Source organism: Tympanuchus pallidicinctus, unplaced genomic scaffold (assembly GCF_026119805.1).
Source record: "Tympanuchus pallidicinctus isolate F22 unplaced genomic scaffold, pur_lepc_1.0 scaffold17, whole genome shotgun sequence".
In the NCBI taxonomy this organism is placed as follows: Eukaryota; Metazoa; Chordata; class Aves; order Galliformes; family Phasianidae; genus Tympanuchus; species Tympanuchus pallidicinctus.
In genome coordinates, this window is record NW_026294690.1 from 2,094,836 (window position 1) to 2,111,104 (window position 16,269).

General features: G+C 54.8%; 2 protein-coding genes across 2 annotated transcripts; one reads left to right on the forward strand and one right to left on the reverse strand.

The window, feature by feature from the left end:
• Nucleotides 1-5,633: 5,633 nt before the first annotated feature.
• LOC128078779 (G2/M phase-specific E3 ubiquitin-protein ligase-like) lies at nt 5,634-7,064 on the reverse strand. The gene is made up of 4 exons (XM_052679345.1): nt 6,543-7,064; nt 6,191-6,353; nt 5,994-6,100; nt 5,634-5,827 (listed from the first exon to the last, which is right to left on the reverse strand). Exons 1-4 carry the CDS (start codon nt 6,683-6,685, stop codon nt 5,710-5,712), a joined length of 531 nt encoding a protein of 176 aa, XP_052535305.1. The 5' UTR covers nt 6,686-7,064; the 3' UTR covers nt 5,634-5,709.
• A 6,261-nt stretch (nt 7,065-13,325) lies between these two features.
• Nucleotides 13,326-15,815, forward strand: LOC128078633 (G2/M phase-specific E3 ubiquitin-protein ligase-like). The gene is made up of 8 exons (XM_052679022.1): nt 13,326-13,375; nt 13,820-13,935; nt 14,221-14,312; nt 14,404-14,502; nt 14,759-14,883; nt 15,073-15,235; nt 15,326-15,432; nt 15,599-15,815. The coding sequence occupies exons 1-8, from the start codon at nt 13,326-13,328 to the stop codon at nt 15,714-15,716; spliced, it is 870 nt and encodes a 289-aa protein (XP_052534982.1). The 3' UTR covers nt 15,717-15,815.
• Nucleotides 15,816-16,269: the final 454 nt, after the last annotated feature.

A 16,269-nucleotide genomic window follows, 5' to 3' on the forward strand; every position in this document is an offset into this window, starting at 1 on the left:
GTTCATCAGTGCCTTGCACTGCTGTGGGATAGGGAGTGGGGTTGCTGCCGCCACACGGTGCCGCGGTGCAGCCACAATGCAGCAGCACCACCACCGAGCAGCTCAATGCAGACACGGTGTGCTGGGACCAACACAAAGCAAGTCCATGGTACGTGTGCAACGTGCCAGCATCACCACACACCTTCCTGGCACAGCCACACAGGCCCATGGGGGAGCTACAGTGTGCTGGTGCCACCACCACACAGCCCTCATGATGTGTCATGGCACTATGAGCATGGATAAGAGAATTACAAGACAGATCATCCACCAAGGTTATCTCCTCCAAAATGGTGATTGCTCCTGTTGCTGCAGGATATGGCAAAAACTCTTAGGACCATGATTGTGATGAAGGAAGAACTATAGAGTTAACCAGTAGAAGGGCCATGCCCCCAGCCAGGAGGGGAAAGGGGCAACAGAATATATTGGACTGTGTGGATTCGATAGTGTGGCACATCAGAACAACAGAAACATGAGGCAGTGGTGGACACTGGCACACAGTGCACTGTGATGTCCTGAAATCAAGGCACAAAACCAATTTGTATTTCTGGGGTGATGGGGGGTTCCCAAAAATGGCCTGTGTTGGAGGCTGAAATAAGCCTCACTTGTAAGGACTGGCAAAAGCACCTGATTGTGACTGGCCCGAGGGCTCCATGTATACTTGGTGTCAATTGCCTCAGAAGAAGGAATTTTAAGGATCCCAAGGGAAATCGATGGGTATTTGGAATAGCTGCTGCAAACAAAGACAACATCAAGAAGCTGTCTGTCTTGCTTGGCCTGTCAGAAAATCTGGCTGCTACAAGGGAAAGAGCAGCAGGTACTGATTGCTACAAAAACAGTGCACAGACAGGCAGTACCACACCAACAGCATTTACTGCAGGGACAGCTGCTGGGGGACAGGCTATGTCACACGCTGCAGTTTGTTGAAAAGCTTGACTGCCAGACCAGGCAGGAACATTGCAAAAATGCTCAGAATGTTCAGAGCGGAGCTAACCAAGGGGCCCACCTCCGTGCTCTCCTCCTGCAGCTGTGTGATCAGCTCCTGCATGGCTGCTGCCTCACACTTGAAGTCCTCCTTGAACGGCTGTGCACCACCAGGTGCCACATAGTCCCCACTCTGCAGGCGCAGCTCCACAGCCCTCCAAAGCTCCTGCAGCACCGCATGGCACCGCTGCTCAACCACAGAGCCCATGACAGCCCCGGCTGATGGATGCAGTGCTTCTCCTCCTTCAGCCCCTCTATCTACATCTGCAGCACCATTGCCTCATGCCTGAAGCACTCCTGCATCAGTGCCCCATCACAGAATCACAAAATCACAGAATTACAGAATTGCCATGGTTGGAAAAGACTTTCAAAGTCATCCAGTCAAACATCCACCCACCACCAACAGCACTCACTAAACCACGTCCCTCATCACAAAATCCAAACGTTCCTTGAACACCTCCAGGGATGGTGACTCCACCACCTCCCTGGGCAGCCCATTCCACTGCCTGACCACTCTTTCAGAAAAGTAGCATTTCCCAACATCCAGCCTAAATCTCCCCTGGTGCAACTTGAAGCCATTCCCTCTAGTTCTATCACCAGTTACATGAGAGAAGAGGCTGATCTCCAGCTCACTGCAACCTCCCTTCAGGTAGTTATAGAGAGCAATAGGGTCCCCCCTGAGCCTCCTCTTCTCCAGACTGAACAATGCCAGCTCCTTCAGCTGCTGCTCATCAGCCTTGTGCTCCAGGCCCCTCACCAGCTTTGTTGCCCTTCTTTGAACCTGCTTTGAACAATGTCTTTCTTGCAGTGAGGGGCCCCAAACTGGACACTGTACTCGAGGTGCTGCTTCACCAGAGCTGAGTACAAGGGGATGATCACTTCCCTGTTCCTGCTGGCAGCACCGTTCCTGATGCGAGCCAGGCTGCCATTGGCCTTCTTGGACACCCGGGCACAGTGCTGGCCCACGTTCAGCCGAGCATCAGTCAATACCCCCCAGGTCCATTTCCTCTGCTCAGTCCTCCAGCCATGCCGCCCCAAGCCTGTAGCATTGCCTCGGTTTGTTGTAGCCAAAGTGCAGGACCCGGCATTTGGCCTTGTTGAAACTCATCCCGTCGGCTTCAGCCCAGCTCTCCAGCCTGTCCAGATCCCTCTGTAGGGCCTCACTACCCCAGGTAGTACTCCAGGTAGATCCACACTTCCAGCCAACATGGTGTTATCCGCAAACTTTCTGAGGGTGCATTCAATGCCCTCATCCAGGTCACTAGCAAAGATATCGAAGAGGACAGGTCCCAGCACCGACCCCTAGGGAACATAGTGCTGGTGCCACCTCACAGTGCCATGATGCAGCCCACATGTCCCAGTAGCCCTGCACAGCAACTCCATGGTACAGCCACAGCACGTCAGCACAACCACACAACCACATGGCACAGGAACACCAGAATACCCTTTTACAACCACTTCTCACCTGCAGTACCGCACAGCACCTCCATGGTGCACTCAGCATATATTCATATTGATACAAGTTATAGTGATATTATTAGCTTGGTAATGTTCATCGATAAATAGCCTTGTAGCTTGTTTATAAAACAGGAAGAACCTGTGCCCTGGTACCAAGGAGCTAACAATGAAATACTGAACTCCTTATGCCTGGCAGATAAGGAAGTTCTGCTTGAGTGAGCTTATTTTGTGGAAGCAAATATTGCGCAGTCAAGGCAAGGAGATAACTGAATGTGTGTGAAGATCGGGTTAAACCAGCAACCACAGTGAGAGAGAGCACTGACTTCATCCACCACGAAAAGACTGAGCACGTGCAAGGAGCTCTATATTAATCATTTTGGGGGAAGCAGTGAATAGGTATGTACTGCCTGGGAAAATGTTTTCATATAAAGCACAAGTGATGTATCTAGGCTGAAGCTCTTTTATACCAGGTATGCATGATAGGAGGAGCCTAATCACTGTCGAGATGGTGTCACTGTGTCACGGGGTGGCGTCGTTGTATGCTGTGATAATGTCTTCGTGTCACTGTGCTGTGGGTGGTGTCACAGGGTCAGGATCGTGCTGACACTGTGCTTTGTGATGGTACTGTCTCACCTTAAACGCTACCATCCTGCCAAGTGTTGGGGTCACTGTGTCATGGGTGGTGCCGGCACTGTGATTCGGACGTGGCATGGTGTCGCCGATGCCGAGGATGTCGGTAGGTTGACCTGACGCGCCAGCGCGTTGTGTTGTGCAGGTATTCCTTTATTGTAGTGCGGGGCACATAGGGGATAACTCTACCTAATATGCAAACACCTTGGCCCATGTGCAGATTGCATTTGTTGGCTACGCTCATACATACTCATGTCTTTCCCCACGGTTTCATTCGTATGCTAAATATTTTCTTGTACTCGTTAATGTTTTCTTGGAATCGAACCTCAGACCCTCCCCCTCAGAGCATTCACAATCACACTTGAGGGTATTTTTGGTGGCTGTCTGGAGGGTCAAGGGAGGAAGGCTGATAGCCTTCATCACTCCTCAACTTTTGACCCCAGTCTTCAGGAGCTTGCTTAGTTAGGTGTGCACCTCCTCTCTAAATGTGTGTAATTATATTTATGCTTGTTAGCAAAGCAGAACAGGTATCACAAATCAGGAACTGGGTCTTAGTAACCTTTAGATGTTTCTTCTTTCTTAAACATGGCTTTTGTTAGTAGTGAGAAACCGGACGAAAGTACAGAGGAAACAAAGTACAGAAAAGCCTGGCATGAGACAGGTATGAGAACTTCAAGAAAGATTGCCCTCCTGTATCCATAGAAACATACAAAATGATCTTAAAAACCACAGAGGATAAACCTCATATGGAAAAATGGATTAACAGATGTGTCACATAGGCTGTGAGTCTGGGGTACTTGGCCAGTAGGGGAACAGGAGAGTAATTACCTGCCACGAGAAGAAAGGTGTGTAAGGAGAAGTGGTTCACTGATCAAGTGCGTGTTTTCTCCTTTGCCACAAGGGGAGCGTGCCCACTATTGCAACCATGAACAAAAAACCTTTGCTGCTTCACTGAGATCTATGATCGAAAATTATGCATTCTGAGCTTTTCTCTCACAAGGGAACATAAGGAGGGCATGGGGATGTAGAGGGGAACACGGGGATACGGGGCGTAGAGATCCTGTTCCTCCTACTGCACACTCCTGCATGAGGAACGTGAACACTGGCAGGGGGCTGCAGCAGAAGCACAGGTTTTGATTTCACTTATGATTCCGTGCAGTATGGATGAAAGCCAGGCAGGGGTTGGTTCCAGAGCTGAGGTTGGCTGCAGGGTAGAGTCTGAGGGCCCTGAGAGCTGCTCTGATGTCTAGCCCTGCTTAGGACTGCCCAGTCTGGGAAAGACTTTTGAATTGTATGGGCATCAAAGACGTCACTTTGCAGTGGGAGAATTAGCAGAACACACTGGATCTGGGAAGAGACCAGCAGGCTAATTCTTTAGACAACTGGACCAAGTAAATATAGGGCGGATGTCACGTTTATGAGCAGTGGCAGCAGACCTGAGGCACTGCCCAAATGCAGGAGGAAAGCCTGGGCCCCGGCCCACCCACAGCCGGCAGCAGCCGTGGGGCTGCCCGCGTGTCCCAAACTCAGCAGCATCCCCACGATGACAGAAACACCCCCAGAATGGGCTGCAGCTGCCAGCCTGGCCTCCGCCACGTTGTGCGTTGGAAACGTTGCGCCTGCTGGAGTCGGGGCCAGAACCCAGCTCAGCCTGAACCGGGCTGGGGGGAGGAAGGAGCGGGTTGGGTGCTGGGGAGAAGAGATGCCCGTGGTTGCAGCCCCTAAAGCTGCCCACCTCGGGAAAGGCAGAGAAGAACCAAACTGACAGTGGCATGATGGAACTGTCGCTTTTATTGATAGACTACAATGACTTTATACAGCAATTGGAGCTGGCACACGGCCGCTCCTATGACATCAGTGGGGCCGGCGGTTGATGTTCTGGGCCCGACGTGGAACGCAGGAGCGGCTTTGGCCCCAGGCTGGCCGTCGCCGCCTGGACCGGCTCCTGCGGCGTCTTTGGGGCTGGCTGTTGTTATCTGCAGCCCGATGTTCCAGAGGCGAGCGGCTCCGAGTCCTGGCCCGCCGTGTCTGCCCGGAGAGCAGCTCAGGCACCTGGGAGCTGTGGTCTGGTCCCGATGGTGCCTGGTTGGTGGTGTTGGAGCTGCTGCTCTCCTGTCCTGTAGGGCCTTGGGATGGCCCCAGGCCCTGCTGGCTGGTGGTGTTGGGGCCAGCGCTGTCCGCATTGGTGCTGGAGGCTGTAAGGGGAGGCAGGAAGGTGAGCGGGACAGATGTCCAGCCCCGGGGTGGGACAGGCTCTCATCCCTCCTGGGCCAAAAGGACTTGAGCAAGGCCTCGCCTGGCCCCAGCCCAGCAGCACGCGGCCGTTTGCCTCTTACCGCTGTTCTCTCCAGCACAGCCATTGCACTCCCATGCAGATGCGCTCGGACTCAAGTTGGAGCAGAGTCGATGAGTGCCTTGTGCAGCGCAGGAGCTGCAGAGGAGCAGCTGCCAGGGCCTGTGGAAAACAGCGGGTTGAGGCTGTGAGGACAAAGTGAGCTGAGCCAGGGAGCGCCGGCACGGCTCTGGTGCCCAGTGTGTGCTCTCCCAGCCCGTGGTGAGGCTGCGATCCCACGCGGAGGCCCAGAGGGCTGCTGAGGGAACTCACCCCTCTCGCTCTTCTCGCTCCCTGCCATGCGGATAATGGCAGTCGCTGGCATCACAGCGCTGATGCCTAACTCCCAGGGTTGCATAGTCATAATTGTCCTCCCATGTTGGTTTTCTGCAAGAGAAGAGACAGAATGTGATGCCCCAGGACTAAAACTAATCCGTGGCATCCCTACCCTTCCACCCGATGCCCAGTTCCATGTGAATGGCTGCGAGGGCCAGGCCTGCTGAGCACAGCTTGTGTGCCCTCACATCTCAAGAGCTGCCTGAAAGACACCAACCTGAATGGGATTCGGATCCCCATAGTGAGCATGTCTCGAAGAAACATGTCTCTGTCTCGGCAGTGGGGGCAATGAAAGCCATAAATTCCTGCGCACATGGCCTGTTCCTGCAGCAGAAACAGAACAGGGTGAGCGTGAGCCTGGCCTGGTGCTGCTGAGCACCTGCCGTGCTCATGGGGTGAGGAGAGGGCTCCCACCTGGATGCAAGCCCGGTGGAACCAGGCGTGTCGGCAGGCTGGGCACACCATGGTGCAGTATGATCTGCTGTGCTCCATGGGCTCCAAGCAGATGATGCAGGTTGTGTCCTGCACCGGCGCTGCCTCCACTGCCTGATGTGGACGATGCACCCAGCAGAAGGACCTGGAGGAAGATGGGAGGGACGGGCAAGGTGAGAAGTGCTGCCAGGAGGGCAGAGGAACGGGAAGGAGCCCCAGGCCTTGGCTCTGGCTCTGCCAGGCTGCTGGGAGGCGTCACGGCGCGCTCCTCGCTTCTTTGGCTGGTGTTGAAGCAGGGCTTGGAGGCTCACAGGCAATGCCTGGCAGCCCTTACCTGAAATCGTCGCAGAACTGGGTGACGCATTCACCCTCTGAGGTGCAGGAGAGGTGGAAGCTGCGGTCGCAGCCCGGCTCTGCGCAGGTGATGGTGGCCCCCACATTGCCACAGACGAAGCAGAGCTGTAAAGAGCAGAGCATTTCCCATCAGCTGCAGGCTCAGGGCCTACGCAGCGGGCCCCGCACCTCTGTGCAGGGCACGGGATGGGGGCAGGGCTGGCTGGCACTCTGCAGAGCTGCCTGCTGAACAGGGCTGGTCTGCAAGAGCAGGGATTTCTCTTGGGGCTGGCTGGAAGGGCTGGGATTGCTTTCTTTGCACCATGCTAAGCTCGCCATGCCTCCGCTGGCACCAAGCTCCCTATTCCGGTCCAGTGCTCACCGTCTGCTCTCCCCGCCTGATTGTGCGTATCAGCTCTTCTTCGAACTGACATGCATTTCTGTTGTTGTTTCCTGGTTTACAAAGACCAGTGGAGAATATCTGTAGAAGAAGAAAGAGCAGGCTCTTGTTAGGGCAGGAAGGAGGGAATCTGGTTGGAGGAAGGAGGCAGGAGCCATGAGGGAACTCACCACACAAAAAGTATGGAAGTAGAACCCGTTTTTCTCATGCTTGTGCCCATATATGCTCGAGTCCTGATCCACTCGGCCACAGAGCACGCATGCTGGAGAGGAGAGAGGAACAGCAGTGAGCGGCCTGCGCAGCCAGGGGCCCTGGGGGCTGTCCCAGGGGCTGCTGTGTGCCGGCCGTGCCAGCTGAGGGGCAGGGCTGGTGGCCATGGAGAGGAAAGGGCAATGCAGGCCCAGTGCGGCCAGCAGGCGGCCACAGCCCAACCGCGGCTCCCCTGGCCAAGGAGCAGAGGGGCCCTGCGTGCCCCCACCTCTTCTCTCTGCTGCTGGCAGACCCCCAGCACCCCTCTGCTTTGCGTGCAGGGATTCTTTGCTCTCACCTGGCTCACTCGAGCCGGTGGCATCCTGAGTCCCCTTGGACATTGTGTGCATTGGCGGCAAGCACTCGCAGAGTGTCTGTCCCAGCAAAACCAGGCTTTCTCCTCCGCGTGACAACCTAGGGGAGAAGCGGGACGAGGCTGAGTTCTCAGCTCCGGCCCCGAGCGCTGGGGAACCCTCCTCCCTGGGCAGCCTCAGGCAGCCCCTTCCTCCCTGCTCACCTCACCAAGTCGCACTGAGCTCCGCCTGGGCCCCGCAGCCTTGGCTCTGTTCTGCACCCCGCAGGTCACAGTGGTCGCTCTGTGCCACACCTGCGGAACCATCACACCTCACAGGGGCTGAGGGCACCCAGGCAGCAGGGCGGAGGCTCTTGCAGCCAGCGCAGGGCGAGGGGCCCGGTGCCGGACGCAGCCCCGCTGGAACCCGGCGTGTTGGTGCTGCTGAAGGCACTGGGCGACACCTGAGTGCCCCTCACTCCTGGCCCCACCTGAGTGCTGCCGGGCCTGTGGCTCCAGCAGTGTCCCAACCAAGCGCTCAGCTGTTCCCGTGACTTTTTGTTGCTTGCTGCTCATTACCTCTCGCTACAATAAATGACTCGATTCACAGAATCACAGCGTCCCTGTGGTTGGCAAAGACCTCTAAGATCCCCAGGTCCCACCGTCCACCCCCCACCTGCCCACGGCCCTCAGTGCCACATCCCCACGGTCCTTGGACGCCTCCATGGGCGCTGACTCCCCCAGCTCCCCGGACAGCACATTTTCTTTTAAAGCTGACAGATTTTGCAGACTAGAAAATATGCTTCTCTCATCTGCAATGTCAGAAACTGAGATGAAGTTAATTTCCAAATAAACTTATTATGGCTCAAAGCTGCAGGTAAATGAGTTTTTGAAGATTTTGGAGTTTATGAGGCTATTCTGTCATGTAACAGGTCCTTGCTGCCCTTTCGGAGTCAGTCTTAACCTGAATTTGTGTCACAGAACAGAAAACTGAAAAACTGCTGGGACACCTTATTTTTCTCAAAAGCTCATGTTAAATTTGGATGAGCTTCTTTGGGTCAGAGTTGCTCCTGGGAAGGGGCTGCAGAGAGGTGTCCACATCTATGAGTGTGGTGGGTTTTCAGCCCTGTGACATGGGCTTGCTACACTCTGAGATGACAGAAACCACGAAACCTTTGCTTGTCTCATCTGAGGGGAGACATGAGGCCTTTGAAATACTTTCTTCTGCATCTTCTGCTTCTTGCACTATAAAAATAATGATAATAATAAAAAGATATTAGAAAAGAAACACCATGGAACGATCACATTAAGGCCTCCCCTGGAAAAGATACTTTGTAGTGTGTCAGAGACAGTTTGCTGGCAAATCTGAATACTACTTCCCTGGAATAAGTGATGGAGTGAGCGGTTAGGAGCCAGTCACTGCTGCACATGAGAGCTATCGTGACCTCAGACCTGACCAGAACCTTTGGCACCAAGCTGGTCGTGGTGTATCTAACTGGGATGAAGGCAAGAGTGCTGCCTTCTAGCATGTGGGGAATGATGGACGGGATTTGAAGCACTGCATGGGGCTGGGAATAGAGATTCTGTTTAATACGGTATTAGGTAGGTATTACCTCCTCTCTTAGCCCTAGCCAGGTAACAATCTGGCTTCTTGGGAACAATGCAATAAACCAGAGTGAGAACCACAGCAAAGCCTGTGCGCTCCCAGATTCTCAATTCAGGGCCTTGTTAGAACTTCAGATGAAATCATCTGCCATCCAGATATCAGAGAAATAAGGCACCGTGTCCTGGTTGGGAAGGCAGGCTGTCTTGATGCTTAATTGCAGTCAAATACCTGCCAGTCTGAGGGCTGCACCACAGGCAGCATTTCTTCTCACTCACCGAGGCCTAATGAAGGAATACATGCAACTCATAAGAACTGGATCTAAGCCGTATCTCTGGAGGTAGAAAGGCTGCACCAGAGCAGCTCCCAGCGTACAGCCAAAAAAGCTGAATTTAACAACATCACAGGAGCTTCTGACTCAGAGCCCGTCCTGCCCAGCTGTGCACACGTGTCCCAGCCACCACTTTGCCACCAGCAGCCAGCAAGCAGCATCATGTGAAGAAATCCTTTTTCCTTCAGGGCTGAATTAAGCCACACTTTGTGCCCCTGCTGCTGGCCAGGGCAGGAAGGCTGCAGATCAGGTCAGCTTGGGGTTCTGCTTCGAACTACTCCATGCTGGCCCATGACCTCTGAGCAATCCATCCCAGGTTTTCCCTCATAACAAAGTGTTAAAGACCCCACTGCCAAAACATTCTCCTTGCAACGACCTTCTCAGGCCTCCTGCTCCCACTGTCCCTGCAGACTGGTTGCTGGGGTTTTGCACTATATGGTCATACAAACCATGCCCAAAGTTGGCCAAAGTGCCCTGGGCACTTCCAGGCCAGCGTCCACCTGTTGCAAATGAAGTCTGACACCATCTGTGGGAGGGCCACCAGCAAGCAAGCTGGGCTCTGCTTGCCAAGTCAGGCTGTGGTGAGCTGGTAGCTCCCTCCTCTGTCCACAGCACCTAAAGCAGTTTAGGATCTGAACAGGTGTCACTTGGAAGAGAGGACATTACACGTTTTCTCTCACTTTTCCACGTGAGAGCATCTTCAGCACAGTTTCCCAGGAGTAAGGCCAGCACACGCCAGCCCCTCTGCTCTGCCCCTCCGAAGATGTGTCTCTCTCAATATACCTCTTGATGGAACTCTTCCAAGTATTTCTAAATGCAGAAAATGGGAAGAGATCAGATGACCTTACTCTGAATCACACCAAATGTTAATTTTGAATACCTTACTGGACAGCTGAAATCTTCTCTTTATAGTCCATACTTGGGCGTTTTGCAAAGCATTACAAATTTCTCTATAGGAGCATCGTTGCAGGATCCCACAAAACGCCTCAACCTGCTTTTTGTATGCCCTGCTCCAATTAAAGAGCCAAAGTTCTGGATAAGTGCTGTCTTTGTGAATAAACTGAATTCCACCGGCCTTATCTGCTGCCTATAGATTTTTCTCATAGGGTTTTTCATTTGATTAATTCTCTTCACATGTACCACAAGGTACAACTTGCTTGCTTCAACTGCATTTTCCTGCCCTAGCTGCTCCCATGCACCCAAAGGCAGCAGAACATCACGTGCAAGCTTAAAGCAAAGGCTCTATGTAGGTGTGAAAGGAGCTGAATAATTGCAAATTGAAATTCAAAGCAGCTTCCCACTGAGGTGTGAGTGAAAAGGATCGTGCAGAAAAACAAATCACTTGCAACAAAATGATAGTGACATTTATGGAAGGGTTTTCACAACTGCTCTGTAAATCCCCCGCCAAGTGCTGCAGCTCTCCCCTGGCTGGAGGACAGCAGTGCTGACCCACGCCACTGCAAGCTGCCAGCTGCAGAGAGGGCTGCAGTCAGCTCACAGGAGGATGGCTGCCTCCTTCACAATGTCGGACAGGCAGCTTGCTTTCTGCTTTCCTCGTATGTGGGACAGGTGCAGAAATGAAGTTAGCTGCAGTTGGCCTAAATGCTGTGTTTCCTGGGAGAGAGGAAGAAGGATGTCCTACATGGGAGAAATACGCTGCTTCTTTCACAGTTGTTTGTTTTCTTTTTATTGGCTCCATTGGGAGAGTTCCCATTTGCTTAAGTAGGCTGTGTGTGAAGAACGTGGGGAGGCACATTTGGAGTGGTTTGCCCTGCTAATCTACAGAGGAGCATTCATGATTTTCACAAGAGCTGGACATCCAGACCAGCTTTAGAAAGTTGTTTTGCCTGGGTTTTGTTTTTTAGAAGTAGAAAAACACACAGATTACAACCATACAAATGCATTTCTCCTGGGGGACACAGATCCTTCGCGCTGCTAAGCCTACAGCAGTTCTGAAGTAATAATCTGATGGTACAAAGGTGTTACTTTGGCAAGAACATCACTGGGACAGGTGTCTCAAAGTCCCAACCTCTAAAAGCAAAATATAACACAATAAGCAAACAGAAAATGCAGTGTATATTACAGAAAGACTTTTATTAAACATCATCATGTTGGAAATAAGCACTCCATTTCCCAGCACAAAAACTATTTCCACTCTCCAACCAAGTGAGTATGACTTCAGTGAAAGCAGTGAAAGGAGGCCCTGCACTGTGTCCGTGGAAGGGCAACGGGGCAGGAAAGGGTCTGGAACAAAAGTCCCAAGAGGAGCGGCAGAACGAACTGGGGTTGTGCAGTCTGGAGGAGGCTGAGGGGAGGCCTCACCACGCCGTATAACTCCCTGAAAGGAGGCTGTAGGGGGTGGGGGCCGGCCTCTTCTCCCAGGAAACAGCAATGGGACGAGAGGGAACGGCCTCCAGGTGCACCAGGGGATCCCCGCTGGATCCTAGAAGAACGTCTTTGCTGAAAGAGCAGTCGGGCACTGGCACAGCTGCATGGGGAGCTGGGGGAGTCAGCGCCCATGGAGGCGTCCCACAACCGTGCGGATGTGGCACTGAGGGACGTGGGCAGGTGGGGGGTGGACGGTGGGACTCCTGGGGCTGTTCCTCTGCCCTCCTGGCAGCACTTCTCACCTTGCCCATCCCTCACATCTTCCCCCAGGTCCTTCTGCTGGGAGCAGCTCCCACAGCAGCCAGTGGAGGCAGCACCAACACAAGACACAACCTGCATCATTTGCATGGAGCCCGTGGGGGACAGCATGTTGTACTCCACTATGGTGTGCCCAGCCTGCCGACATATCTGTTTCCACCGGGCCTGCATCCAGGTAGGAGCCCCCCTGTTGCCCACAGGCACCACAGGTGCTCAGCAGCATCAGGCTCTGCTTACACTTGCACTGCTTCTGTTTCTGCTGCAGGGAATGGCCAAGAGTGTTGGGCTTTGCTGCTTCCAGTGCCCTCTCTGTAGAGACAGAGACAAGTTTATTCAAAAAATGGTCAATATGGGGATCCACATCCCAGTCAGGTTAGTGTCCTTCAGCCAGCTCTCCTCTCAGTCTCTTCTCGAGACATGAGGCACAAGAGCTGTGCCTGCCAAAGACTGCCCTAGCAGGCTAGGCCCTTTTGCTGCTCATGAGCAGTGGCCTCAGCTTCACAGGTATGGTGGAACTCCAGTCAGGCTGGAAGAGCAGGGATGGCTATGGTCATTCTTAGTCTACAGGCACTGGGAGCTCATCACATTCCCTCCTTTCTCTGGCAGAAAACCAAAGTGGGAGAACAACCGTGCCTACGCATCCCTGGGAGTTAGGCACCGGCGCTGCGATGCCAGTGACTGCCATTATCCACATGGCAGGGAACGAGAGGTGAGTTCCCTCAGCAGCCCTTTGGAGCTCTGCGTGGGATCGCAGCCTCACCACGGGCTGGGAGAGCACACACTGGGCACCAGAGCTGTGCCGGGCGCTCCCTGGCTCAGCTCATTTTGTCCTCACGGCCTCAACCCGCTGTTTTCCACAGACCCTGGCAGCTGCTCCTCTGCAGCTCCTGCGCTGCACAAGAAACACATTGACTCTGCTCCAACTTGAGTTGGAGCACATCTGCACATCTGCATGGGAGTGCAATGACTGTGCTGGAGAGCTGCAACCACAGCTTTCAGTTTTCTGTTCTGTGACACAAATTCAGGTTAAGACTGACTCCAAAAGGGCAGCAAGGACCTGTTACATGACAGAATAGCCTCATAAACTCCAAAATCTTCAAAAACTCATTTACCTGCAGCTTTGAGCCATAATAAGTTTATTTGGAAATTAACTTCATCTCAGTTTCTAACATTGCAGATGAGAGAAGCATATTTTCTAGTCTGCAAAATCTGTCAGCTTTAAAAGAAAATGTGCTGTCCAGGGAGCTGGGGGAGTCAGCGCCCATGGAGGCGTCCCACAACCGTGGGGATGTGGCACTGAGGGCCGTGGGCAGGTGGGGGGGGGACGGTGGGACCTGGGGATCTTAGAGGTCTTTGCCAACCACAGGGACGCTGTGATTCTGTGAATCGAGTCATTTATTGTAGCGAGAGGTAATGAGCAGCAAGCAACAAAAAGTCACGGGAACAGCTGAGCGCTTGGTTGGGACACTGCTGGCACCGGGCCCCTCACCCTGCGCTGGCTGCAAGAGCCTCCGCCCTGCTGCCTGGGTGCCCTCGGCCCCTGTGAGGTGTGATGGTTCCGCAGGTGTGGCACAGAGCAACCACTGTGACCTGCGGGGTGCAGAACAGAGCCAAGGCTGCGGGGCCCAGGCGGAGCTCAGTGCGACTTGGTGAGGTGAGCAGGGAGGAAGGGGCTGCCTGAGGCTGCCCAGGGAGGAGGGTTCCCCAGCGCTCGGGGCCGGAGCTGAGAACTCAGCCTCGTCCCGCTTCTCCCCTAGGTTGTCACGCGGAGGAGAAAGCCTGGTTTTGCTGGGACAGACACTCTGCGAGTGCTCGCCGCCAATGCACACAATGTCCAAGGGGACTCAGGATGCCACCGGCTCGAGGGAGCCAGGTGAGAGCAAAGTATCCCTGCAAGCAAGGCAGAGGGGTGCTGGGGGTCTGCCAGCGGTAGAGAGGGGAGGTGGGGGCACGCAGGGCCCCTCTGCTCCTTGGCCAGGGGAGCCGCGGTTGGGCTGTGGCCGCCTGCTGGCCGCACTGGGCCTGCAGTGCCCCTTCCCCTCCATGGCCACCAGCCCTGCCCCTCAGCTGGCACAGCTGGCACACAGCAGCCCCTGGGACAGCCCCCAGGGCACCTGGCTGCGCAGGCCGCTCACTGCTGTTCCTCTCTCCTCTCCAGCATGCGTGCTCTGTGGCCGAGTGGATCAGGACTCGAGCATATATGGGCACAAGCATGAGAAAAACGGGTTCTACTTCCATACTTTTTGTGTGGTGAGTTTCCTCATGGCTTCTGCCTCCTTCCTCCAACCAGTGATTCCCTCCTTCCTGCCCTAACAAGAGCCTGCTCTTTCTTCTTCTACAGATATTCTCCACTGGTCTTTGTAAACCAGGAAACAACAACAGAAATGCATGTCAGTTCGAAGAAGAGCTGATACGCACAATCAGGCGGGGAGAGCAGACGGTGAGCACTGGACCGGAACAGGGAGCTTGGTGCCAGGAGTGGCATGGCGAGCTTAGCATGGTGCAAAGAAAGCAATCCCAGCCCTTCCAAGCAGCCCCAAGAGAAATCCCTGCTCTTGCAGACCAGCCCTGTTCAGCAGGCAGCTCTGCAGAGTGCCAGCCAGCCCTGCCCCCATCCCGTGCCCTGCACAGAGGTGCAGGGCCCGCTGCGTAGGCCCTGAGCCTGCAGCTGATGGGAAATGCTCTGCTCTTTACAGCTCTGCTTCGTTTGTGGCCAGCGCGGGGCCACCATCACCTGCGCAGAGCCGGACTGCGACCGCAGCTTCCACCTCTCCTGCACCTCAGAGGGTGAATGCGTCACCCAGTTCTGCGATGATTTCAGGTAAGGGCTGCCAGGCATCGCCTGCGGGCCTCCAAGCCCTGCTTCAGCACCAGCCAAAGAAGCGAGGAGCGCGCCGTGATGCCTCCCAGCAGCCTGGCAGAGCCAGAGCCAAGGCCTGGGGCTCCTTCCCGTTCCTCTGCCCTCCTCGCAGCACTTCTCACCTTGCCCGTCCCTCCCATCTTCCTCCAGGTCCTTCTGCTGGGTGCATCGTCCACATCAGGCAGTGGAGGCAGCGCCGGTGCAGGACACAACCTGCATCATCTGCTTGGAGCCCATGGAGCACAGCAGATCATACTGCACCATGGTGTGCCCAGCCTGCCGACACGCCTGGTTCCACCGGGCTTGCATCCAGGTGGGAGCCCTCTCCTCACCCCATGAGCACGGCAGGTGCTCAGCAGCACCAGGCCAGGCTCACGCTCACCCTGTTCTGTTTCTGCTGCAGGAACAGGCCATGTGCGCAGGAATTTATGGCTTTCATTGCCCCCACTGCCGAGACAGAGACATGTTTCTTCGAGACATGCTCACTATGGGGATCCGAATCCCATTCAGGTTGGTGTCTTTCAGGCAGCTCTTGAGATGTGAGGGCACACAAGCTGTGCTCAGCAGGCCTGGCCCTCACAGCCATTCACATGGAACTGGGCATCGGGTGGAAGGGGAGGGATGCCACGGATTAGTTTTAGTCCTGGGGCATCACATTCTGTCTCTTCTCTTGCAGAAAACCAACATGGGAGGACAATTATGACTATGCAACCCTGGGAGTTAGGCATCAGCGCTGTGATGCCAGCGAGTGCCATTATCCACATGGCAGGGAGCGAGAAGAGGGAGAGGGGTGAGTTCCCTCAGCAGCCCTCTGGGCCTCCGCGTGGGATCGCAGCCTCACCACGGGCTGGGAGAGCACACACTGGGCACCAGAGCCGTGCCGGCGCTCCCTGGCTCAGCTCACTTTGTCCTCACGGCCACAACCCGCTGTTTTCCACAGGCCCTGGCAGCTGCTCCTCTGCAGCTCCTGCGCTGCACAAGGCACTCATCGACTCTGCTCCAACTTGAGTCCGAGCACATCTGCATGGGAGTGCAATGGCTGTGCTGGAGAGAACAGCGGTAAGAGGCAAACGGCCGCGTGCTGCTGGGCTGGGGCCAGGCGAGGCCTTGCTCAAGTCTCTTTGGCCCAGGAGGGATGAGAGCCTGTCCCACCCCGGGGCTGGACATCTGTCCCGCTCACCTTCCTGCCTCCCCTTACAGCCTCCAGCACCAATGCGGACAGCGCTGGCCCCAACACCACCAGCCAGCAGGGCCTGGGGCCATCCCAAGGCCCTACAGGACAGGAGAGCAGCAGCTCCGACACCACCAACCAGGCACCATCGGGAACAGATCACAGCTCCCAGGTGC

Bases quoted from the DNA above. Each gene is read 5' to 3' on its own strand.
- LOC128078779 (XM_052679345.1), bottom strand. From the start codon at position 6,685: ATGCTCTGCTCTTTACAGCTCTGCTTCGTCTGTGGCAATGTGGGGGCC. The intron at 6,354-6,542 runs GTAAGGGCTGCC...ATCTTCCTCCAG, and splicing joins CAGTTCTGCGACGATTTCAG to GTCCTTCTGCTGGGTGCATC. The intron at 6,101-6,190 runs GTGGGAGCCCTC...TTTCTGCTGCAG, and splicing joins TCCACCGGGCTTGCATCCAG to GAACAGGCCATGTGCGCAGG.
- LOC128078633 (XM_052679022.1), top strand. From the start codon at position 13,326: ATGGAGGCGTCCCACAACCGTGGGGATGTGGCACTGAGGGCCGTGGGC. The intron at 14,503-14,758 runs GTGAGCACTGGA...TGCTCTTTACAG, and splicing joins TCAGGCGGGGAGAGCAGACG to CTCTGCTTCGTTTGTGGCCA. The intron at 15,433-15,598 runs GTTGGTGTCTTT...CTTCTCTTGCAG, and splicing joins GGGATCCGAATCCCATTCAG to AAAACCAACATGGGAGGACA.